The 27,000-nt window shown below is 30.5% G+C and overlaps 1 protein-coding gene across 1 annotated transcript; it reads left to right on the top strand.

The window, feature by feature from the left end:
• Positions 1-3,107: 3,107 nt before the first annotated feature.
• Positions 3,108-4,836, top strand: LOC123197298 (protein C2-DOMAIN ABA-RELATED 2). Its single transcript, XM_044611521.1, has 3 exons — positions 3,108-3,465; positions 3,682-3,777; positions 4,158-4,836. Exons 1-3 carry the CDS (start codon positions 3,355-3,357, stop codon positions 4,446-4,448), a joined length of 498 nt encoding a protein of 165 aa, XP_044467456.1. The 5' UTR covers positions 3,108-3,354; the 3' UTR covers positions 4,449-4,836.
• Positions 4,837-27,000: the final 22,164 nt, after the last annotated feature.

The following is a 27,000-nucleotide window of genomic DNA, read 5'->3' as shown; positions in this document are numbered from 1 at the left end:
CTTTTTTGTAAGGGAGAAACAATATCTTTTATGTCTTCTCTAAAAGCATTAGATTCTGCTGTGCAAAAGACACATTTTCACTTTGGATTATTTGGATCATGGGGCTGGAATAGATAGATGGTCTGTCTTTCAAGTGTGAAACCACATACTTCTTTTTGAGGAATGTCTTCTTTTTGGAAAACCTTTTCATAAGTGAATTTTGTAGGAAAGCATGAAGGAGTTGAAGCTTCATTTAAAGACTATAAAGAAATGGATAATCTTCCACTATTTGTCCTTGCATAAAGTGGCCCTGTTGATTGGATAGGTTGTGCTGAAGATGATGCTTCATAGAGCTATTCATATGTTGTGTGCTATCTTTTTGGAATAAGCTCATCTACCTTATCTTTTGCCATTTGTTTTGGTACAAGAATACAACTAGGAACTTGATTAGACTCTATATTAAGAAATATTGTATCATGTGTTCCTTGAGGAGTGGCCATATCAAGAGCATGATTCTGAACTCGGTGGGCCAGTTGATAATGAGTTGTAGCCATGAGAGTTTGGCCTTGTGGGACCACACCAATAACTTATACCTGGAACTTGAGAGTTGTGCACAATTATCGATCTCTTAGAGACATGCAAAAATTTAGGAATAATGTTACCATCACAGTTCCAACATTAAGTGTCATTTGGGCTGTTCCAAGATTAGCATGCTCAAAATTTGGGAATTTGGTGTCAAGGAGAGTAATCCTTGAAGTTGTAGGCAAACCTCGTTATCCATGGAATACTATAAATACTAAAGTAGTGCTATGTACATAACTTTGTATATAAATAATGACATGTCACTATATGATTATGTAGTTTTACATTATAGATAAAACAACATTCAATCACATGATGATATATCATTGTTTGTGTATAAAATTATACACATTGTTAGTGCACATAATTTTATTGTAAATACTAACCCCCATTTCATTTGTTGATACACCACTCCTTACTGAAACTTTGCATGTTCTTCTACCAAGTAATTTTGCTTCTTGCTTTGTATTTATAAAGCCTTTAGGCTTCTGTTTCCTTTGATACATTTAAATTTCTCTCTTTCCGATTCATTCAATCATATTTACAACGATCAATAATCTTAGTAAACTAACCTATTCAAGTTTGACTTCCGTTGTATTTTTTAATTTTCCTCATTTTGTTAATAATTCAGAAATTAATAATTAATCAAATGGATACTTGAATTGGTTTATAAAAATATGTTTGGTAGCCAAACTCTTCATTTACTAAATATTTCTAGAATCAGATTAGACCTTTACTAAATCAAGCAATTAGTTTGAGTAATTTATTTCAACTGATAAGATCACATGGTCAAAACAGATTGAATTAAAAATTAGAACAACCTATACACCAATTCATCCAGGTGACCAATTCATTCAGATGACGTTTTAACATTGTTTTAAAAATTGAACTAAATTGATTGGTTTGAGTTGTTAAACCAAAAACCAATCTATAATCTGATCTGATTTTCATGTAATCATAGATCAATTAAAAAATTGATCAAGCCTAATCAAAATTTGTATAGATACTTTAATATACGAGAATTGTTATACATAGTTAACTCTAAATACCAAAGAGTTTATGTTATTAAAATTTGGAGTTAAGTATTCATGATGGATCAAATATAAAATATGTGAATTATTTATATTCTAAATTAATAAACAGATTCAAATCTATTTTGGTTCTAATAAATTTGAGAATCTTTGCGAGATGATACTCATATTAATTAATTTAATAATTGTATATTATTATGAATTGTTAATTTAATCTCTTATCATTATTTATTTAATTATAAAAGCTTAAATTAAATTTAATCGATTGAATTGATTAAACCATATAGCATAGGGTTAACCAATTCAAATTGCCTATTAAAGAGCTAACCAAAGGTCCGAAATGAATATAATATATATTTTGATAGTTAGGAATATTGTACGTTGCTTTTTAATTGACCAATAATCAATCAGTCTTTTGGATCTAACTTTTTGGCAGTTTTATTTTACTTTTACTAATTAGGAAGTGCTTATCAGTGACGTTTATTGGTTGTTTTCAGAAGAAGTGAAAAAAAAAAACTTTTAAAATGGATCCTTTGCTGATTGCTTCGTTGAAGCTTCAAAATGCCATTTTCTTAAGGCCAAACAACTATTTCCGACCCAAGGTTTAGCGTTTTCTCAAATATCCCCCATTTAACTATAGAAATACCAAATACCCATCTATAACCGATTAGATTTAACAGAACCCTAACGCCTAAAAATTTTATCTCTTTTTGCCCCCCTAAATTTTAAAAACTAACATTTTCCCTTAGCCTAAGTTTTAAAAAATCGCAATTTTACCCTAGGGTTTGGTTTTGAAATCTCTGACGACCTCTCCCTCTCGAAGCAACCTCTCCTTTTGGCGATCTCTTTCCTCCCATTTGGAGGTCCGATCGACGTCGGAGACGTCTTGGGAGATGAGACAAAGTTCTTCGTCTTCCCAGACGAAGACGAAGCCGTCGTCTTCGTTTGGGAAGACGGTTGTCTTCCCAGAGGTCTTCTTCTGGGAAGACGACGACTTCGTCTTCGTCTCCCTAAGGAGTCTCCGACGCCGATCGGACCTTCAAATGGGAGGAAAGAGATCGCTGAAAAGAGAGGTTGCTTCGGGAGGGAGAGGCCGTCGGCAACGGAGCCGGAGAGGTCATCGGAGATTTCAAAACCAAACCCTAGGGTGAAACTGTAATTTTTTAAAACTTAGGCTGGGAGAAAATTTTAGTTTTTAAAGTTTAGGGGGGGCAAAAATAATCTATTTTAGTTTATTTTTAATATTATAGCAAAAATGACGATTTCACCCTTATCACCGTTAGTATTTTGTTAAATTTAACTGATCATGGGTAAGTGTTTGATGTTTCTATAGTTAAAGGGGAGACATTTGAGAAAACGTTAAACCTTGGATGGGACATAGTCGTTTGGCCTTTTCTTAAACAATTAATGGCAGGCCACAGGTCACCTCCCAGTCAACGTCAACGTTCTCGCCAACTTCATAAATACCCAGCCGCCGCCCAACTACCTCGAAACATCCCACCCTTTTACCTCTTCTCTCCATCGCCGCCGGCTTAATTGTTCTCATTCACTTTTTGCGTTTTACAGAGAGGAATTTTGATAAAGAAATACATTTCAGTTTAAATTTTCTTTCTCTTTGACCTTTTGTCAGTTGGGGGTATATAGATAGGACAGTCGCACTGGCCTTGTCAGAAAAAAGGCATCGTTACCCACTCGACAACTTCAACTCTCTACTTGAAAGACATCCAAGCAAGAATTTTTCAACTTTGAAAGCTCATTTCCAATGGAGAATTTGATGGGCTTGCTCAGAATTCATGTGATCAAAGGGGTTAATCTTGCGATCAGAGATATCAGAAGCAGTGATCCTTATGTTATTATCAGGATGGGCAGACAGGTAATTTCATTGCTATTTGTGTTTTCTGTTAAGTTTTTCCGGTTCTTGTTGCAGTTTGGTTTCTGGGTGTGTTGATCTTTGATGGATTTTGTATATTGATTGTGTTTAGTTGCTTCTCTCTTTGTTGACTTTGTGCTGTATGTGTGAACGATATTCGAAAGAACTCATTCTCTTTCATGTTATTGATGGGTTTAATATGAAAGTTATCTGATGCAGAAGTTGAAGACTCGTGTAGTGGAGCAGAATGTGAATCCCCAGTGGGATGAAGATTTGACCCTATCTATTGCAGACCCTCATCTCCCAATCAAGCTTGTAAGTACTGGAATTCCCACTTGAATACTGTTATAATATCACAAAAGGAATGAAATTATGATGTGTTTTTATGCTTTTCAACCATGGCTCTCTGCTTCTTTTGGCTTGATAGAAATCTGTAGTTATTGCTAAGAAGGTTGCTGGGCGTTTTAGCCCAGGATCGTGGAATCAAGCTACTTAATTCACATTATAGAATTTTGCTTGTAGAGAATTGCATTCAAACTTTTAACACTATAGATTTTGCTGTGGAGTTCCATAAAGGATGTGTTAGTGATGAAAACTTAATATATTGCATATGTTAGAGAGATTTCTACAATGAGTCTCCTGATTTGTTGAACCAAACTGTTCTCATGAAAATTCTTGCTCATTGTTATATGCAGTTAGTGTATGATAAAGACACGTTCAGTTTAGATGACAAAATGGGGGATGCAGAATTTCATATCACTGATTTTTTACAAGCTCTAAGGATGCGTTTGGAAGGCCTCCCAAGTGGAACCATAATCACAAAAGTTCAGCCAAGCAGGGAAAACTGCTTAGCCGAAGAGAGTCGCATTGTCTGGGATAATGGGAAAGTTGTGCAAAACATGTTTCTTAGACTGCGAAATGTCGAGCGTGGTGAAATAGAAATTCAGTTGCAGTGGATTGACATACCTGGTTCCAGGGGTTTATAATGAATAAAACTATGCGTGAAAACAAATTGTACAAATTTATCTATAAAAACTGAAGTAACATCTTGTAATTGTTGATAAGATTATCAACTTTTTTTCTCTCTTCAAAATCACCTGATAAGATGTTATCACTTCAGTTTTTATATATAAGTTTATATAATTTGATTTGGTTAGAAGCTGAGTTTATAGAAGGTTTTGAGCAATGCAAGGTTTTGAACTAGTTTTTAGATGCTCAAACATGGTGGTTATATAGGTGTATTAGCGCTGGGCTCCCCCAGCGACCACCATAACTGATCGGTGAATAAATTAAGGCTTCTTGTTATTGATCAGTGACTTTGCAATGTCCTCTACTTTCAGAGCTTGATTAATAGGAAGGCTGATAATTAAGTGATGTGTATGAAGATAGAAGATAATGTTTTCAATTCAAAAGATGAGGAGCTATAATGCATTGCGAAAATCTAGTTTGAATATGACATAACGCAAATATGGTATACTGTCTAGTAGAAATCTATTTGAAAGGGAAATTATAGGTATATAGAACTCAAAGATTAACAGAACTGGTAAAGTATTAGAGCTTTTATAGTGAAAACACGGGTTTGATTTCTATCACGATTGGAAAACCTTAACTCTTGATGCAATGCCAAAACATGGATTAAGGAATGGTTGTTAAAATAAAAAATGGAGCTTTCTAGTCTAAAAGGAGGTGCTAGGGGTAGTTATAGCTAAGTGTTTCTTTGTATACAAACGTTGAACATGATTATGTTAGCAAGGTTTGGTCTAAAAACACTTTTCCACCCTTAATTGACATAGATAATACTTTATCACATAAAATCAAACTTTACGTAAAAATCCTAACGGTGCAAAAGCAAAATAACAATTTTATCATTCATTAATTTTGAAAATAAAAAATAAAAAATACAACAACTTTCAATCAAACTCAAATATTTTGAACATGACAATTTAATCCTTAAAAAGGTTTAAAAATTTAATAATCAATCTTTGAAATCTTTTCATACACTCCAAATATTTTGAAACTACTATATGGTCTTAATTGTTATAATATGATATTTATACTTATAATTTGTTGTATTTTATTCAATTTTTTTGGGGCAGGCATAATTGTCATTTTTTAATTTCAAAAGTTTCCAGAAGATCTCCAAATTTTCTAAATTTCCAATAAAACCCCTAAAAATTCATAAAGAGCCCCAATAATTTAAAAAATTACAGTTTACCCCTAATACATGATTATACAATAAAAACACCTTTATCTATAAGAAGAGAGGAAAAATAGGTGAAGGTGAAAAGAAAGGAAAATAAAAGGTTTTTTTTTTTTTAAATATAATTTGGATATTCCAAATGTTATTTTTAATTTTTGTTAATTTAGGATTATATAATAATTTTGAAAAAAAATAGTAAGAATAAAATTGTAATTTCACTTCCTTACACTATTGTTTCGTTAATAGAGTTTAATTTTGAATATGAAAGTGTTATTTACACTTAATTTTAAATAAAAAAAATATTATTTATGTCAATTAAGGATGAAAAGGTGTTTTAAGGTTAAACTTTGGGTGGGAAATAAATGTAATTCACTCTGTTAAATAATTTACTAACACAATCACACAATTATCTATTCAATTAATCTCAAAACAAATCCTTACATCCACATACATACGATTACAAAATACTGTAATATAAACTTTAGAGATTTAGTCATTTGATACATAATTCACCATTGGAATTGATCCATTGTCAATTTGGAGAACCAGTCCCCTTTTCCAATATTATTCACTAAAATAGGGTGACCTTTTGGGATAGAGTTGTTATCGCTTATATGTTATGGAAATGAAACCTAACCCTTAATTTATAGTAACTTTATTTAAATCCTCCAATAACAAGCCTAATAAATTTTAAATTTTAGTAAACTCATACTTACAAACCCTAATTAATTAACCATATATGAAGTGTATTGGACCTTTACAATATAATGACATTATGCCCATGTAAAATTTTTCTGAATTATACATTAACACATTTTTTACCATATATGAAGTTTTTTTTTTTATTATTTTTGGATTTAACAAATTGTTTGGGATCATTTTTCAATTTAAAAATCATATGACACCTTTCAATTTTGTATTTTATAAATAATAACTAAAAAATTGTTATCATTTCTTAAATTCCAAGGAGATATATAGAGTCTTCTCTTCTAGATATCAACCTCCAAAGTCGCCCTAGTCTTCCTCTAGAGGTGGCTTTCAACATCAACCTTCTTAATAATAATATTTATAGAAATTGTCTTAATTAGTAAATCATAATCAAAGTCTGAAATCAGCCATTTGTGTATCCAGAGGATCGAGACTCGCAATGCACGCATAAAAGTAAAATATTGGAAGTTTCATGCCTCTAGAATTTTTATTTTTTTTGGAAATAATAAAACTAAAAAAAATATGTGAATTCGTTTCTTCCACTTGTTAATCTTACATGCAATATATATAGAGTAATACTATATAAATCTATTTTGAGTATATAAATATATATACATATTTATATGTTATTACATGATTAGATGTTATTTTATTTTTAATTTAAAATCATATAATCAAATGATAACATATATTTATGTATCTAAAATAAGTATATATATATATATGCCCATGAAAAAGAGCATATACATTATCTTTGGGGGATATGATTCGAGTATGCTCAATCTTAGGCTCAAATGTTATTTGACTCAAATGAATCAAATTCAAACTTGCCTTGAGATTAACATCTCACCAACACATATTTGATTTCACTTCACTGAAGATTTTTCCTTTTTTCCTCAAACTATTTTCCTTCTTCTTTGATAATTTTTTTTTTCGGTAAAGTTTTTTTTAAATTTTTGATATCATTAAACAACCAACCTGAGTGGGCCAAGCTCACACTCGAGCTGCTCATTTTGGATTCTAACTAAGTTCAAACTAACCTTTATTTCAATTTAACTTGAATTTACCCTTGATTATAATGCATCATATTAGTAAATGTGTAATGGTGGTTTTTGAATAGATAGTTCTAACTCACTAATTCCTATAGAAGGTACTATTTACAATATCTTTTTTAGACAATAGTATTTATATAAGACTCCAATCCAATTACCATATTTCTTTAACAGCCAAAAAACTATTTCCCACCCAAGGTTTGCTAAAATGACAAATTCTCATATTTTAAGTTTCAGAAAGTCAGAATCTCATTTATCATCCACTTCCATTAGTGAATTTCATTAAATAAAATGATAGAAAGATTATTTTGTATAGATTATTCTATTTCTCCTTTTCTTTTCTCCCTTATTCATTATATTTTTCTTTTCTCTAATTTTTTTTTTCAATTTTCCCTTTTCTTTATATTTTTCCATTCTCCCATATTTTTTCAATTTTCCTTTTTCAAAAGTTTGGAGGATGAACTATAATTTTGGAAATGTTAGGGGTGTTAATGAAAAATTTTATAGTTTTTTGAATTTCAAGAAAAGTTCAGAGGTGTTTAAAATTTCTAAAGTTTTAACATGCCCTTAATAGTTTAAAAAATGATAATTATAACTTTAAAAAACTGGAAAAAATAAACAAATTTAAAATTGATTTGAGTTTTAATCTTTTAGGACAGTTGAAAATATGTTTGCAATTTGATATTTATATAAAATACTAATGACAATTTTGTAATTATAATAAAAGAGTAAAATAATAATTTCTAAGAAAATCAAATAAAATTTACTAAAAAAATAGATAACAAATAAGAATTTAGTTTTATAAAACTTAAAAGGTGAAAATTTGTTCTTTCACCAAAGTTGAGTTGGACATAACCAATTAGACTTCTTTAATTGTGTACATTTGATGATTGTCTTCAATTGGCAATCCAATTTCTATAACTCATGGACTACTTGGCCCTTGTCCTACTATGTAAAAACTGAACCACTCTGATGATGGTCGACCCAAATGCCAACCTAATGGGCTCATTGTCCATTAACCACCTAGTCCAGCAAGCCACGAGTGCAGATCAATAATTTTCTTTCAAGTTTTATACAGAGTTAATTTTTAGCGGCCGAAGGACTATTTCCCACCAAAGGTATCCTGTTTTCTCAAAATTTTCTCTGTTAACTTTGAAAATATTATTTATCCATTCGTGATTGGTTAAAATTAATAGTTTCAAGGGTAAAATCATCATTTTTTTCTGTATTATTAAAAATAAAATTTTATTTTATTTTCTCCCTTAAACCCTCAAAACTAATAATTTTTCTTAACCCAAGTTTTAAAAAATAGCATTTTTCCCCCTAGGATTTTCAATTTTTGGGAGTTAGTTTTTCGGCATTGTTTCTTCCTCTCTAGTGACCTCCAGGTGACACTTCTTCGTCTCCAACACAACTTCCTTTTGATAGTTGTCTTGGGCACGGTCGTCGAGATGAAGACTCCTCGTCTTCATCTCTGGACAAAGACGAGGTCTTCATCGACGACGAAGACTCCTTGTTGATGAAGACTCTTCATCGTCAATGAAGACCTCGTCTTCTTTAGAGACGAAGACGCGTCTTTGTCTTAATGAAGACCTGTCTTCATCTTGACGAAGATGAGAAGTCGAGACTCGATGATCGTGCCTAGGACAACCATCGAAAGGAGGTTGTATCGGAGAGGAAGAAGCGTCACCTGGAGGTCATCGGAGAGGAAGAAACGACGTCGAAAAACTAACTCTGAAAAATTGAAAACCCTAGGGGGGAAATGTATTTTTTAAAACTTGGGTTAAGAGAAATTGTTAGTTTTTAGGGTTTCGGGGGGAAAATGAGATAAATTTTTCAGGGGTCAGGGTTTCGTTAATTTTAAGGTCAAAGGACTATATCTCACCTAAACTATGCTGAATTCTCAAAGTTCCCCTCATTAACTATGGAAATATCGTTTACCCACTCATGACAAGTTAAATTTAATGGAACCTTAACCCCTGAAAATTTAATCTTATTTCTCCCCCTAAAAGTTTAAAAACTAACTTTTCTCCCCTAAGCCAAGTTTGAAAAGATCACATTTCCCCCCTAGGGTTTAGTTTCCAAACTCCTTTCACTTTCTCCGGCACCATCGTCGACCGTCTCTCCCTCCCGAAGGTTTCTCTTCCACCGACGACCCTCCTCAACTCCACCCCAACCCATCAGGCGTTAAAAGACGTCTAGGAAGAGAAATCGTCTTCCCACACTACGAAGACGAGATCAATCGATCTCGTCTTCGTAGTCTGGGAAGGCGATTTCTCTTCTCAGACGACATCTCTCAATGCCTGATGGATTGGGGTGGAGTTGAGAAGGGTCGTGAGTGGAAGAGAAACCGTCGGGAGGGAGAGACGGCCGACGATGACACCGGAGAAAGTAAAGGGGTTTGGAAACTAAACCCTAAGGGGGGAAATGTGACCTTTTCAAACTTGGCTTAGGGGAGAAAAGTTAGTTTTTTAAATTTAGAGGGCAACGAAAAGTTTTAACCGCTACTTACCAAAAAAAAAAAGTTCTAAACACCGCTAAGCAGAGCTTCTGGATTTTAATAAGCTTAAAATATTGGTCCAATTTAAGTTTAATTCAGTTTAAATCTATTATTAAGTATAACAATAAAATTATATATATATATTTTTAAATATATAATTAAATACACAAAAAATATATAATTTGTGATTAAGTGATTTTAAATTAAATATAAAATAATATCTAAATATAAAATAATATATCACCTATATATTTATTTATATATTGAAATATATATATATATATATATATATATATATATATATATATATATATATATATATATATAAAACAATACTCTGATAATAATGCATCTGATTGGCAAGTGCGTAATAGTGGTCTGTAGATTAGATGGCTTGTCTTATTAATACCCTCTAAATCCCCTTAATATATTTCTTTAAGGAAAATTATAATAAATGGCCAAAATTAAGAGGTTTAAACAAAATTATCCAAAATAATCAAGTTAAAACAAAAATACCTAATTTTTGTGAAATGACCAAACTACCCCTATATATAAACAAAGAAAATTTTCTTATTTCCTACGGTAATCTTCCACGATTTCACTATGCAAATTTAAAGAAAAATCACGCTCCACAATCATCCCATGGTTGAAGAGATTTTCGACAATTTTAGTGCTTTTCGATGATCGAAAATGGCAAAGAAAGTTAGTATATCTTTTCAAATCTTGTTTGAATCAAGTTATTATTCATATTATTGAGATTTGAGTGAGATTTTGCAGTTTGAAACTTTAGAGTTTCGATTTTGAACAATTCTTAAAATGTTTTGATTCTTGGTTGTTTTTGTTGAGGGGTTTTGTATTATAGTTTATGTAGATTTGATTTGTGTTGAAATTGAAGGCCGAAACAACGAATTTTTGGACGAAAAATGCATCTGAAGCGATCGACAGTTTGACTGTGGGAACAGTGTATCCCACGGTCAGGAGAGATTGACCGTGGGTTAAGGGGTTAAGTAGTGTTTTCAAAACATTTGGGCGTTGGCTAAGAGCGGTTAGTCCACGGTGGGTGTTTCTAAAATTTGTCATGTGACAGTGGACTGATGCCGTGAATACTGTGGGTTGGGGGGAAAATTTACTTTTTTGAAACTGTAGGGGTGCCAATAGATTAGAAAATTACTGAGGGGGTAAGGGTAAATATTAGACCTGTTTGTAGTGAAAAATTTCTCAGGGGGTAAATTGATATTTTTCATATCTAGGGTTTCTCGATATGTAGTTTTCGAATTTTATATCCGTTTTTTCTGTTTTAGGGGTTTTCAATATGTAGTTTTTGAATTTGAGATTCGATTTTTCAATTTTTGTGCTTTTTTGGTATATTTTACGATGTGATGACGCAATTTCAGCTCAATATTTTGGTTTTTTTGTTTATAGGATATATCGATTCGTATTTTTGAATTTCGCCGTTTTATGATATATCAACTCGTATTTTTCAGATTTTCGAACAATTTTTCAATTAGTGACATTCTTACGTATTTCAACTGATAGAGTTCGAATTTCAATTTCATTTTTTCGATTTTCACAGTTTTAGGATAAATCGAGTATTTTTTTTCAGATTTTCTAACGATTTTTTATTGTTCACATTCTATGATATTTCAACGTATAAAATTCGAATTTCATATTCGTTTTTTTAAATTTCGTCGTTTTATGATATATCGACACATATCTTTCAAATTTTCAAATGATTTTTCGATTGTTAACATTCTAGGGTATTTCAATGTTTAGAATTCAAATTTCAGTTTCGTTTTTTTGAATTTCACCGTTTTATGATATATCAACTCGTATTTTGAAGATTTTCGAATGATTTTTCGATTATTGACATTTTAAGGTATTTCAAAGTATATAATTCAAATTTCTGTTTTGTTTTTGCAATTTTCATCCTTTCAAGATATATCAAATCATATTTTCAGATTTTCGACTGATTTTTTTATTGTTAACAGTCTAGGGTATTTCAACGTATAGAATTGAAATTTCAGTTTTGTTTTTTCAATTTTCATCCTTTCAAGATATATCGATTCATATTTTCATATTTTCGACTGATTTTTTGATTGTTAACATTCTAGGGTATTTCAATGTATAGAATTCGAATTTTATTTTTGTTTTTTTGAATTTCACCGTTTTAAGATATATCGACTAGTATTTTTCAGAATTTCGAACGATTTTTTGGTCGTTGACATTCTAGGGTATTTCAACGTTTAGCATTCGAATTTCAGTTTTATTTTTTTGATTTGCGCTCTTTCAGGTATATCGACTCGTATTTTCCAGCCCCGATCGAACAATTTTTTGATTATTGACTTTTTAGGGTATTTCAACGTTTAGAGTTCGAATTTCAGTTATGTTTTTTTCGAATTTCACCATTTTATGATATATTGACTCGTATTTTAAAGATTTCCAAACGATTTTTTGATTATTGACATTTTAAGGTATTTCGAAGTATAGAATTCAAATTTCAGTTTTGTTTTTTTTATTTTCATCATTTCAAGATATATCGATTCATATTTTCAGATTTTCGACTGATTTTTCGATTGTTAACATTTTAGGGTATTTTAACATATAGAATTCGAATTTCATTTTCGTTTTTTTGAATTTCACAGTTTTAGGATATATCGACTCGTATTTTCCAGATTTTTGAATGATTTTTTGATTATTGACATTCTAGGGTATTTCAATGTTTAGAATTCAAATTTCAGTTTCGTTTTTTTGATTTATGCTCTTTTAAGATATATCGACTCATATTTTCTAGATTTTTAAACTATTTTTTGATTATTGACATTCTAAGGCTTTCCAATATGCACCTGCAACCTGTAAGGTGGTAAAAAATATGAGAACTTTATAATCAAAATGTATAAAAAAGATAAACATTTTAAAATTTTAATACTTGTTTAAACACTTTACTTTTGAGTTTCATTTATACTTTACCCGCATGTTACACAAAAGGTGATGACAACAACATCCATGGTGGACATCTGGAAAGACTTTAGCCATTGCAAAAAATATAGCATGATGTCAATCTGATATTATGGCCAGCTCGGAGAGGTCATAGATGCATTCTTTAATCATCTTGAGAAACCAAGACCATGTGTTATGATCTTCTTTTTTTCTGACACTGAAATCAATAGGATATATCTGGTTATTACCATTAAGAGCCACCGCAATGAATAAATGGCCTAGATATCGACCTTTAAGGAGAGTAGTGTCGATGCAAATAACAGGTCGGAGATATTCTCTGAATGCACGAACAGAACATCCTAATGCCATGAAAAAATTCTTAAATCAATGGTCATCGTCCATTTCAATAGCAGTAATAGTGCCAGGATTAGTACGCTGTAGATTATAACAATAATTTGGTAAGAGCATAAATGATTCCTTCGGTGAGCCCCTCAAAGAATTTATAGCCCAGTTTCTTGCCCGTCATGCCTGTGAATATGAAATATCAATTTTATATCGATCGGCGATGTCCACAATTATTTCCTTAGACCGATAAATTTGATCAATCATCACAAACTTTGACCTTATTAATTGATCTAAAGCTTGAGCCCCAGCTTGTCTGTGATATGATATGATTTGATCAACTGAACATGTGTGGGTAGGATTCATATAGTTGATTTGAAACACTTCACCGACTTTGGACTTGTTTGCATGTATATACCACTCACAATTTTCAGCCTTGCATTTAATTTTCCATCACGTCCTATCAGACTTTTTGACCATGAATTGAAATCTTTTAAGTAAGGCAAATTGCTTCACAACATCTTTCAATTGTATTTTATTATGGAAAATATCACCAACCTTTACACCATTCTTCTATCGGATTGATTTGGTACCACCGAATGATGTTGATGGTTGTGAAGGAAAATCAATAAACCACTTAAACGGATCAGTGGAGATATTGTTAAAAAATGGCCTAGAATACTTTCCACCATCTGAAATAGGCTCTTAAAGCTGCAAATTATCCATACCCTTGGTAACTGGTGTCATATACTCAGACTTTACATCTTCAGAAGGAATATCAGACATATCATTTTCATCAAAGTCATCCCAGTCAGAAACTCTATCTTTTTCTCCATGAGCCCATGAGTTTACAATGTACAATGAGTCATTACTGAAATCAATCAAGTTTTCCAAATCATATTCTTTTTTCACCCCACTAATTTCTTCTTCATCTTCTTCCTCCTGCCCTTCAATTGGGGTACATATAACAAAAACAAGAATACATTCTTGTAAGTACTGAGACATATCAATAAGACCTTAGACATCTTCATCATTTTGGATCTGTACGGGACAGTCGAGCTCAATTTTTCTTGGCTTCATTGATAGTTGAAGGTAGTTTTTCATTGGATCAATATCGCAAGACTCCTTCAAAAGCTCAATAAATCCCTCAAATGTTGTTCCATAAAAAATTTTAATCAATTGTTTGGATCCTCCACCATATTTCATTATGTTGTTGCCACCTTGAATCCATTCTCCTTAGTAACAAACCGATGCATAACCATCAATTTTAATTATCAATCCCACAATGACAAGTTTTTAGAAATAATTATTCATTTATAACAAAAAATCTGTAATAACTATGTAAAACAGTCTTACAATTATTAATGTATAAAAAAACCCTTATATTTTTCTAATATTTTTTAACCCTTATAATTATTTAAAAATTTATATAACACCCTCGTATGTTATCTTATATCAAAATGCATCTATTTGTTCTTAACGTTCTATTTAAAATGTTTTTAGAATGTTTAATATCAAAATACCCCCTATATTTTTTAAAAATTTTATTTAACCCCTTATAATTATCTAATATTTTATTAAATATCCTTGTATAATATCTTGTATCAAAACGTATCTTTCTATTTTTTATATTTAATTAAAAACATTCTTACAATGTTTAATATCAAAATACCTCATATATTTTTCTAATATTTTATTTAACCCCCTATATTTATCTAATATTTTATTTAACCCCCTCTATTTATCTAACAATATTTGTTTAACAACCTTTTATGTTACCTTGTATCAAAATGTATCTATCTATTTTTAACATTTTATTTAAAGCGTTCTTACAATGTTTAATATCAAAATGCCCTTATATTTTTTAATATTTCATTTAGCTCCCCATACTTATCTAATATTTTATTCAATACCCTCGTATGTTTCCTATTATCAAAATACATCTATTCATTCTTAACATGTTTTTAAGTCCTTCATGATGTTATGAAATATCAAAATACCCCTATGTTTTTCTTAACATTTCATTTAACCCTCTATAATTATTTAAATTTTCATTTAACACCATTTTATGTTCTCTTGTATAAAAAAACATTTATCTACTCTTAACCTATTATTTAAATCCTTCATGTTTTATGTAATTTCAAAATACCCCTATATTTTTAATATTTTTTTACCCCCTACAATTATCTAACATTGCATTTACCACCCTTGTATGTTGTCTCGTATTAAAATACATCTATCTATTCCTAAAATTTCATTTATAATGCTCTTACAATGTTTAATATCAAAATGCCCTCATATTTTTATAACATTTTATTTGACCTCTCATAATTATCTAACACTTTATTTAACACCCTTGTATGTTGTCTTGTATCAAAGTATACCTATCTATTCTTAACATGTTATTTAAATCCTTTATATATTGTATAATATTAAAATACCCCCCATATTTATCTAACATTGCATTTAAACCCTATATTATTATCTAATATTCAAGTACCCCCTTTATATGACATATAAACTAGATTTAACAAATAAAATTAAATTTTTAGGTTAAGATTCGTATAAATACTTTTTTTCGAGTTGAATTCAGAAATACGAACTTCTTTCGTCCAAACGAACCAGTACTATTAATAACAAACATAACGATAAAAAGGCATCTCAAATAAATAATTAGTATTAACTCCGTATGTGCATATATGATTTCTCCTTTCATAAAACCATCGCTATAATATGCCTTAAATGAACTTGACGAGCACCATGATAAGCAAACCCCGTGCTTGTCTAACGAGGATATTAAATGACTCTGCAATGTTAGTTGTCATTATGTTATATCGGTATTCTAAAAAATGTGTCTTGCTTCATCGGTGAAACGTCACCTCAAGTAGGTAAGCCATGGCTTGAAGAATCATCGCATTAAGAGATCTCATCATAACCTCAAAATCTGCCTCTGTATATGAGTTTGTGACTTTCCAATATAAACACGTAAACTGCGAGTTTATAAATAATATGAACACTTTGTTATTAAAATGGCCAAAGGACTATTTCCCACCCGAGGTTTGATGTTTTCTCAAATATCCACTATTTAACTATGAAAACACCAAACACCAAACACCTACCCATGAGTAGTTAAAATTAACTGTGGTAAGGGTAAAATCGTTATTTTCTCTATAATATTAAAAAATAAACTAAAATATGATCTATTTTCGCCCCCTAAACTTTGAAAACTAAAATTTTCCCCCAGCCTAAGTTTTAAAAAATGGCAGTTTCACCCTAGGGTTTCGTTTTGAAATCTCTGATGACATCTCTGGCTCCATTATCGACAGCCTCTTCCTCTCGAAACATCTTCTCCTTCCGGTAATCTATTTCCTCTTATTTAGACCTCTGATCAGCATCAGAGAAACCTTGGGAGATGAAGAACTTCATCGGGGAAGACGAAGTTCTTCGTCTTCCCAGACGAAGACAAAGCTGTCGTCTTCGTCTGGGAAGATGATCGTCTTCCCAGAAAAAGACCTCTGGGAAGACGATAGCTTCATCTTCGTCTTCCTTGATGAAGTTCTTCATCTCCAAGGTTTCTTCGATGTCGATCAGACATCCAAATGGGAGGAAAGAGATCGTTGGAAGGAGAGGATGCTTCGCGAGGGAGAGGCCATCGGCAATGGAGCCAGAGATGTCACCGGAGATGTCAAAATGAAACCTTAGGGTGAAACTACCATTTTTTAAAACTTAGGCTAGGGGAAAATTTTAGTTTTTAAAGTTTAGGGGGGCAAAAAGAGATAAAATTTTCAGGCATTAGGGTTCTATTAAATTTAACCAGCCATGGGTGGGTGTTTGGTGTTTCCATAGTTAAAGGGTGGATATTTGAGAAAACATCAAACCTTGGGTGGGAAATAGTCTTTTGGCCTATTAAAATTTATAAAATGTTAACTGGTATAAAAATTTTATAAATGTATGAACACGTTATGTATGAGTCGTTTTTGTACTTTGATCACATGTTACAGAGAAAGTGATGACAATAACACCTATAGTGTACATCTGGAAATACTTTAGCCATTACAGATCATATAACATGATGTCAATATGAGATTATGGTCAACTTTGGTATTTCATTGATGCATTCTTTAACCTTCGTCAGAAACTAACACCACGTGTCATGATTTTGTTTTTTACCAATACCGAAAGCAATTGGTATATCTAGTTATTACCATTGAGGGCTACCAAGTTTTCTCTTATCTTTTCTATTTTTCCTTTTTCCTTTTTTATTTTTACTTTTTAAAAGTTTAGGGGTGCACTATAATTTTGAAAATATTAAAGGTGTTAAACAAAATTTTTAAAGTTTTTTGAAAATTAGAAAAAAGTTCAAAACTTTTTTTAATTTTCTAAATTTCAATGTCTATCAATAGTTTCAAAAATGATAGTTAGCACAACTTTCAACACATGGCGGTCAATTTTCTCCTCTATCCATGGTGTAACATAGTTGGGACATTCATCTATAATTTGAAAAAAAGCATCAACACATCTATTAATAACAAACATAACGATAAAAAAGGCACTCTCAAATAAATAATTAGTATTAACTCCGTACGTGCTTGTATGGTTTTTCCTTTCGTAAAACCATCGCTATAATGTGCCCTAAATGAACTCGATGAGCATTATGATAAGCAAACCTTGTGCTTGTCTAACGAGGACATTAAATGACTCTGTAATGTTAGTTGTCATTATGTTATATTGGTGCCCTAGAAAATGTGTCTTGCTTCATCGGTGAAACCTCACCTCAAGTAAGTAAGCCATGGCTTGAAGAATTATCGTATTAAGAGATCTCATCATAACCTCAAAATCCGCCTCTGTATATGAGTTTATGGCTTTCCAATATAGACATGCATCCTGCGAGTTTATAAATAATATGAACACTTTGTTATTAAAATTTATAAAATGTTAACTGGTATAAAAATTTTATAAATGTATGAACATGTTGTGTATGAGTCATTTTTGTACTTTGATCACATGTTACAGAGAAAGTGATGACAACAACACCTATAGTGTACATCTAGAAATACTTCAGCCATTACAGAGCATATAACATGATGTCAATATGAGATTATTGCCAACTTTGGTATTTCATTGATGCATTCTTTAACCTTCGTTAGAAACTAACACCACATGTCATGATTTTTTTTTTTTTTACCAATACCGAAAGCAATTGGTATATTTGGTTATTACCATTGAGGGCCACCAAGTTTTCTCTTATCTTTTCTATTTTTCCTTTTCCCTTTTTTTAATTTTTACATTTTAAAAGTTTAGGGTGCACTATAGTTTTGAAAATATTAAAGGTGTTAACAAAAAAAATTAAGAGTTTTTTGAAAATTAGAAAAAAGTTCAAAACTTTTTTTAATTTTCTAAATTTCAGTGTCTATCAATAGTTTCAAAAATGATAGTTAGTACAACTTTCAACACATAGCAGTCAGTTTTCTCCTCTGTCCATGGTGTAACACAGTTGGGACATTCATCTATAATTTGAAAAAAAGCATCAGCATATTTATTAATAACAAACATAACGATAAAAAGACATTCTCAAATAAATAATTAGTATTAACTCCGTACATGCTTGTATGGTTTTTCCTTTCGTAAAACCATTGCTATAATGTGCCCTAAATGAACTTGGCGAGCATCATGATAAGCAAACCCCGGGCTTGTCTAACGAGGACATTAAATGAGTCTGTAACGTTAGTTGTCATTATGTTATATCGGTGCCCTAAAAAATGTGTCTTGCTTCATCGGTGAAACCTCACCTCAAGTAGGTAAGCCATGGCTTGAAGAATCATCGCATTAAGAGATCTCACCATAACCTCAAAATCTGCCTCTATATATGAGTTTGTGGCTTTCTAATATAAATACACAACCTGCGAGTTTATAAATAATATGAACACTTTGTTATTAAAATTTATAAAATGTTAACTGGTACAAAAATTTTATAAATGTATGAACACGTTATGTATGAGTCGTTTTTGTACTTTGATCACATGTTACAGAGAAAGTGATGACAACAACACCTATAGTGTACATCTGGAAATACTTCAGTCATTACAGAGCATATAACATGATGTTAATATGAGATTATTGCCAATTTTGGTATTTCATTGATGCATTCTTTAACCTTTGTCAGAAACTAACACCACATGTCATGATTTTTTTTACCACTACTGAAAGCAATTGGTATATCTGGTTATTGCTATTGAGGGTCACCGCAAGAAATAAATGTCTAAGATATCGACCTTTAAGAAAAATATTGTCAATACAAATAACAGGTCAAAGATATTATTTAAATGCACAGATGGAACATCCCAATGCCATGAAAAAAATACTTAAAGCAATGTTCATTGTATGTTTCTATAACTGTCATAGTTCCTAAATTAGCACGCTCTAAACTATAGCAATAATCGGGTAAACGCATAAATGATTCTTCTAGTGAGCCCATCAATGAATTTAAAACCAATTTCTTATTTGTCAAACTTATTAATATGAAATGTCAATTTTATATTTGTCGGTAATGTTGATGGTAATCTCTTTCGGCTGATAAATTCGATCAATCAACACAAACTTTAACCTAATTAATTGTCCTAAAACCCAGACCCCAGCTTGTCTGTGATGTGGCATTATCTGATCAATTGAACATATATGAGTTAGATTCATTTTATCAATTTGAAAGACTTGACTAGGTTTGACTCTACTTCCTGTTAAAGACCATTGGCATTTTTCATCATAATACTTAATATTCCATTTCCCTATGTCAGACTTAAGTACTTTGTACCGAAATCTTTTCTTCAAGGTAAATTAGTCCACAACATCTTTCAAGTGTTTTTGTCATAAAATTTGTCACCAAGTTTTATAACATTCCCCTCTTGGATCAATCCTGCTCCATTTAATGATGTTAAAAGTTGTGGAGGAAAATCGGAAAGCCACTTAAAAGGATTAGTGTGGACATTATCAAAAAACGGTCTTGAATAATTTTTGCCACCCATAATAGAATCTTCAAGCTGTAGACTATTTATATCACAGTTAACAAGTGATATATCCTCGAAGTCTGCCTTATCAAGATGACTATCAGTCATTTCATTCCCTTCAAAATCACCCTAGTCTGAAACCTTCTCTTTGTCTTCACGAGCCCATTCAACAACAATATAGAATACATTATTATTGAAATCAATCAAGTCTTCCTAAATAGATTATTTTTCCATTTCATTATCATTGTTGCCAATTTCTTTTTCTTATTCTTCTTCATGTCCTTCGATTGGGATACATTTAACAAAAACAGGAGTACATATCTTGAAGCATTGAGATATGTTAATAAGGCCTTGCACATCTTCATCATTTTGATTTTTATAGGGCAGTCGAACTCAATTCTTCTTGGTTTCATACATTGTAGTTTCTAATTAGATCAATACCATACTGTTCACTCAAAAGTTAGATAAATCCCTTAAGTGTTGTTTCAAAGGGAATTTTAACCAATTGTTTACAACCTCCAACATACTTCATTGTGTTCTCATCATGTTGGATCTATTTTCCTTGGAAATGAATAACAACATACCTAACCATTTTAATTATCAATCTTACAATAAAAATTTTTGGGGAAAAAAGTAAGCATTTATTTAAAAAAAATCTATGATAACTATTTATTGATATATATGCGACCTTTAATTTTCCAACATGTCATTAAATATCCTCATAAATTATCTGAAATCAAAATGTTAATTTAATATATTGGTTAATATTTTAAAGACCCCTATATTTTTTATTATTTCATTTTACACCTTAATATATTATAAAATATCAAAATACACCATTATTTTATAACATATATGACTTAATATTCTTATAATATTGTAAATGCCCTCTCGTTGTCAGCAAATATTTTAGCACCCACATATTTTGCCTAATTTCATAATATCCCTATATTTATTTAAAATTTTATTTTTCCCCCTCAAATATTGTATTGTATCAATGCATCCCTATATTACTAATATTTTATTTAAAACATTTTTACAATATTTAATATCAAAATGCCCCATATAATGTTTTATATGTTGTCTAACATTTCATTTAATCCTCTTATAATTATCTAACATTTCATTTAATACTCTCATATGTCGTTTTGTATCGAAATACCTCTATATATTCCTAACATTTCATTTAAAACCTTCTTACAATGTTTAATATTAAAGTGTCTCCATATTTTTCTAATATTTAATTCAACCCCTATAATTATCTAAAGTTTTATTTAACACCCTCATATGTTGTCTTGTATCGAAATATATATGTATATTTCTAACATTTCATTTAAAATATTCTTGTAATGTTTAATATGAAAATACCTCCATATTTTTTTAACATTTCATTTAACCTCTTATAATTATCTAATATTTTATTCAACACTCTCATATGTTGACTTGTATCAAAATACCCTTATATTTTTTAATATTTTATTTAAAACCTTAATTCATTTGTTAATATTAAAATGCCTCCATATTTTTTAACATTTGTTTAACCCCTAAAATATTATCAAATATTTAAATGCCCCCTTTATATAAGACATGAACTAGATTTAACAAATAAAATTAATTTTTGAGTTAAAATTCGTATAAATACTTTTTTTCTCACGAATTGATTTCTTTCGATTTGAATTTAGAAATACAAATTTTTTCTTTTGAATGAACTCACAATATCAAATATTAAGCAAAATTGAAAATGAGAGTGAGTGTTTCAATAAAGTGAGAAATATATGTGATGAATTATATAGAAGTGATGAATGATAGTTTTGATATTTTAAAACATTTTAAAGATATTTTGTTTAAAAATTTCAAAAATATGTATTTTCTTTGAAAGTTTGAAAAATAGGTATTTCCTTTAAAAGTTCGAAAAATGAGTATTTTTATTTAAAAATATACAAAATGATATTTATCCTAATTTCCCCAGTTTTAAAGATGAGAGATAAAGAGGAAAACGATGGGGCCAAAAAATCATTTGCTTTTAGTAATAAAGACTTTGACAAGACAAAGAGGGAGAAAATAGCATGTAACAGAGAGCCAACGATTAAGAGATAAAAACTTGTCACCTCTCATTTCAAAATAATAGACAATTCCTGCTTGCTTTTAGTTGGATGGTTTTTAGGTTGCATAGCTTTCCAAATGGAGAAGTGTTCTTACAAATTATGAAAGCTCTAATATTATCACTCAGGATATTTTGTTCTTTAATTTTGTTTTTAATCAACTAAGGATCTTACAAGCTTGAGTTGGCTTCATGAGGGAGTTTCATATACTATTTAAAAGTATAATATCTGAATTGCTTACGATATTATATATCAAAATTTCCGATACATTTCTTCAGGGAGAAGAAGTTGAAAACTTGAGCGGTGTGGACTGATGACACGTGTATAATATGCAAATAGTCGAGTGGTTCTTGTTTATTGTAAACGTGGCTCATGGCTTCTTTACAAAATCAGTGCAACAATAGGGTACTTGCAATAATAGGGTACTATTCCTCTTTGCTTATATTTTCCTAATAATCCTGGTTGCTTGAACGTTGAAATTTCTAATTTTTTTTTAATTAATACATAATTTTACTTAGTGTTGAACCTAAATCGAGTTGGCTTAGGCTCAAAAGCTGGCTCAACTCAGTTTAAATTCGTTTAATTCAAATTTAAAACAAGTTTGAGTTAAAATATTTTACTTATTTTGAAATCGAACTGAACTCGAGCTAGAGAGATTTCAGCGCAATTTGGCTAGTGAACTGGGTAGATTACTCAATTCTATTCAAACTTGACTTGTAACTTGATTTAAATTATATTAAGTATTTGTTAAACAACTTTGTTTCGTTAAAAAGTTATAAATTCAAACTACGAATCTAAGTCACATATTATAATCATAAATTTGGATTGTAAATTTGAACTGAATTATCTTTATTTGAACTAAATTTGAGTTATCTTTAACATTAGTTTGACAAACTTAAGTCGAATTAAAACCAAATTATCTTTTATTTGAATTGAATTAAGTCAAAGAGTGTTTGAACTCGACTAAGGTTGTACTCATCTCTCGTATTACTAGGTCTATGGTTGGCCTGTTACTAGATAAGGGTTGTTATTGGAAAACTTCATTTTCATAGTTGTTATACTACTTTAATTGATACAAGTTTGATCATTTGAGAAAGATCAATGATAGTTTTGATATTTTAAAAAAATTTTAAGGTATTTTCATTTAAAAATTTGAAAAATATATATTTTATTTGAAAGTTTGAAAAATAAGTATTTTCTTTCCAAGTTTGAAAAAAAGAGTGTTTTTCTTTAAAGAGGGGCAAAATGATATTTATCTTAATTTCCCCAGTTTTAAAGATGAGAGATAAAGAAGAAAACGATGGGGCCAAAAAAAGCATTCGCTTTTAGTGAGCCGATGTTTAATAAAGACTTTGACAAGACAAAGAGAGAGAAAATAGCACATTATAAAAACTTATCAACTGTCATTTCAAAATAATGGAGAATTCCTGCTTTTAACAAAGTTTTTAGTTGGATGGTTTTTAAGTTGCATAGCTTTCCTAATGGACAAGTGTTCTTACAAATTATGAAAGCTCTATATTATCACTCAGGATATTTTGTTCTTTTTTTTTGTTTTTAATCAACTAAGGATCTTACAAGCTTGAGTTGGCTTCATGAGGGAGTTTCGTATACTATTTAAAAGTATAATATTTGAATTGCTTACGATATTATATATTAAAATTTTAATTTTTTATATCTTATATTGTATATTATATTATATAATAATTTTTTTAGAAAAAAATTAATATAATATAATAAATTTTAATTGATATATTATCATTTAAAAAAATTACAAACATTTATAAGGATTTAAAATTTTTTATATATACCTTTACATTATTATTTTCTTTTAAATTTATATTAATTTATATCAATAATATGTATTGTATCATGTGATATATTTATTTTATTTTATTATATGATATGTCTAGTATATTATATTAATTTGATATATTTTAAAATAAATATTATTTTTTATTTATTTTATATTATATTATAACATACACATGTTATATGTCGTAAAGTATTGACACCCATATTTAAAAGTAAAGATTAGGAGGGGACATGACAGTTTTATAAAAACGATTGATACATTTCTTCAGGGAGAAGAAGTTGAAAACTTGACCAGTGTACGCAACTAAAAGCGGTGAGGGGACCGATGATATATGCGTGAAATATGCAAATAGTCGAGTGGTTCTTGTTTATTGTAAACGTGGCTCATGGCTTCTTTACAAAATCAGTGCAATAATGGGGTACTATTCCTCCTTGCTTATATTTTCCTAATAATGCCTGGTTGCTTGAACGTTGAAATTTCTAAATTTTTTTAATTAATACATAATCTTACTTAGTGTTGAACCTAAACCAAGCTGGGTTAGACTCAAAAGTTGGGTCAACTCAGTTCACATTCATTTAGTTCGAATTTAAATCAAGTATGAGTTAAAATGGTTGACTCATTTTGAAATTAAACTGAATTCGAGCTGGAGAGATTTCAGCTCAATTTGGCTAGCGAACTGGGTAGATAACTCAATTCTGTTCAAACTTGGCTTGTGACTTGATTTGAATTATGTTAAGTATTTGTTGAACAACGTTGTTTCATCAAAAAGTTATAAATTCGAACCGCAAATCTAAGTCACATTTAGAATCATGAATTTGGATTATAAATTCGAATTGAATCATTTTTATTTGAACTAAATTCGAGTTATCCTTAACATTGGCTTGACAAACTCAAGTCGAATTCAAGCCAAATTATCTTTCATTTGAATTGAATTAAGTCAAAGAGTGTTTGAACTCGACTAAGTTTGTACTCATCCCTCATATTACTAGGTCTATGGTTGGCCTATTACTAGATAAGGGTTGTTATTGGAAAACTTCATTTTCATAGCTGTTATACGACTTAATTGATACAAGTTTGATCATTTGGGAAAGGCCAATGGACTTATTCCCACCCAAAGATTGATTTTTTCTCAAGCTCTCACCTTTTAACTTTGAAAAACCCTTTTACCAACCTATAGGTTGTTAAGTCTGTTAGTTTTAAGGGTAAAATCACCATTTTACCTGTAATATTTAAAATAAACTAAAATTTATCCTTTTTCCTCTATAAACCCTAAAACCTAATAATTTTCTCCCTAAACCAAGTTTTAAAAAATCACATTTCCCTCATAGGGTTTAACTTCAATATCTGGCCACTCCCTTCGACACCATTGTCAATAGTCTCTTCCTTGGTGTCTCATCTCCCTCTGGTGATGTGCGATGCTTGTCTAGGAAGACAAATTATCTTTCTAGACAAAGATGAGATCATCAAGCTCGTCCTTGTCTTTTAGGAAGACGAGATCGTCAATCTCATCTTCTTAGATGAAGATAAGATCATCAATCTCATCTTCGTCTTAAAAGATGATGAAGACGAGATTGACAATCTTGTCTCCGTCTAGGAAGACAATATGTCTTTCTAGATGAGTGTCGCACATCGCCAGAGGGAGAAGAGACATCGAGGGAAATTGCCAAATAAAGAGGAACCATCTGGAAGGAGAGATCACTGGAGATTGCACCAAAGGGAGTGGTCGGATATTGAAGTATAAACCTTATGGGGAAAATGTGATTTTTTAAAACTTAGTCTCAAGGTTAATTATTATTTTTTAGGGTTTAGAGATGGGAGATGATACAAAATTTTAAAACTAATATATTTAGTTAATTTTAAATACCCATAGGTGAGTAAAAGAGTTTTTCAAAGTTAAAAAGTGAAAACTTGGGAAAATAGTAATCTCCAGGTAGGAATAAGTCCTTTGTCCTTTGGGAAACAAGACTCAATTGGTTACTAATTAAGAATAAGTTTTTGAAAAGTTATATTCTGTTATGCATGCTGGATTTTTCCATCACATGTATTTGACTTTGGCCAAATGGTAATGTAAAGGTATTAAATGCCTTGGAAACTTGGCTTGGAAGAAAGGCATTTTTGTTGACTAGAGGGGCAGCAAATTTCCTATGAAAACCCCCCCTCCTCTTCTCATGAAAGATATACACTTCTTTCCCTTAAGCTTTCTTCTTGCTTCTTCCTTTTGCTTCTTTCTTGCTTCTTCCTTTTGCTTCTTTCTTCCTTTCTGTCGTGGCTTTGGCTTAATAAAATCATAATTCTCATTTTGTAATTCAATCACTTTGCTATTTATTTCATTATATTTATAACACGTAATCAGTACGATCAGCTCAAGTATATTATATTTTTCCATTATGTCGTTATGCTACTTATATATTGCAAATACAGATATCCCAGTTGTGATGTCCCAATTAACTTTTAATTTCTATTATATTTCTGCTTAATTTTATGTATAATTGTATCCTATTTGCAACCCGAAGTTTACAAAATTATACATCTGAACTTGAAGTCCTAAAACTCCTGAATCTAGACCTGAAGTTTGAAATATCATAAATCTGAACCTGAAGTCTTGAATATTATTTGTAACCTGAAGTTTACAAAATTATGAATCTAGACCTGAAGTCTGAAATATCATAAATCTAGACCCGAAGTTCTAAATCTTATTTGTAACTTAAAGTTTACAAAATTATGAATCTGGACCTGTAGTCTAAATATCATGAATCTGGATCTGAAATCCTGAATATTATTTGTAATCTGAAGTTTACGAAATCATAAATTTAGACCTGAAGTTATAAATATCATTTGTAACCTGAAGTTTACAAAAACCATGAATCAAGGCCAGAAGTCTTG

The sequence above is a fragment of the Mangifera indica genome, chromosome 15, assembly GCF_011075055.1.
Source record: "Mangifera indica cultivar Alphonso chromosome 15, CATAS_Mindica_2.1, whole genome shotgun sequence".
Taxonomy (NCBI): domain Eukaryota; kingdom Viridiplantae; phylum Streptophyta; class Magnoliopsida; order Sapindales; family Anacardiaceae; genus Mangifera; species Mangifera indica.
Note: the sequence above shows the minus strand (reverse complement) of the source record. Positions and strands in the feature narration are given on the sequence as shown.

Bases quoted from the DNA above. Each gene is read 5' to 3' on its own strand.
- LOC123197298 (XM_044611521.1), top strand. From the start codon at position 3,355: ATGGAGAATTTGATGGGCTTGCTCAGAATTCATGTGATCAAAGGGGTT. The intron at 3,466-3,681 runs GTAATTTCATTG...TATCTGATGCAG, and splicing joins TTATCAGGATGGGCAGACAG to AAGTTGAAGACTCGTGTAGT. The intron at 3,778-4,157 runs GTAAGTACTGGA...TGTTATATGCAG, and splicing joins CTCATCTCCCAATCAAGCTT to TTAGTGTATGATAAAGACAC.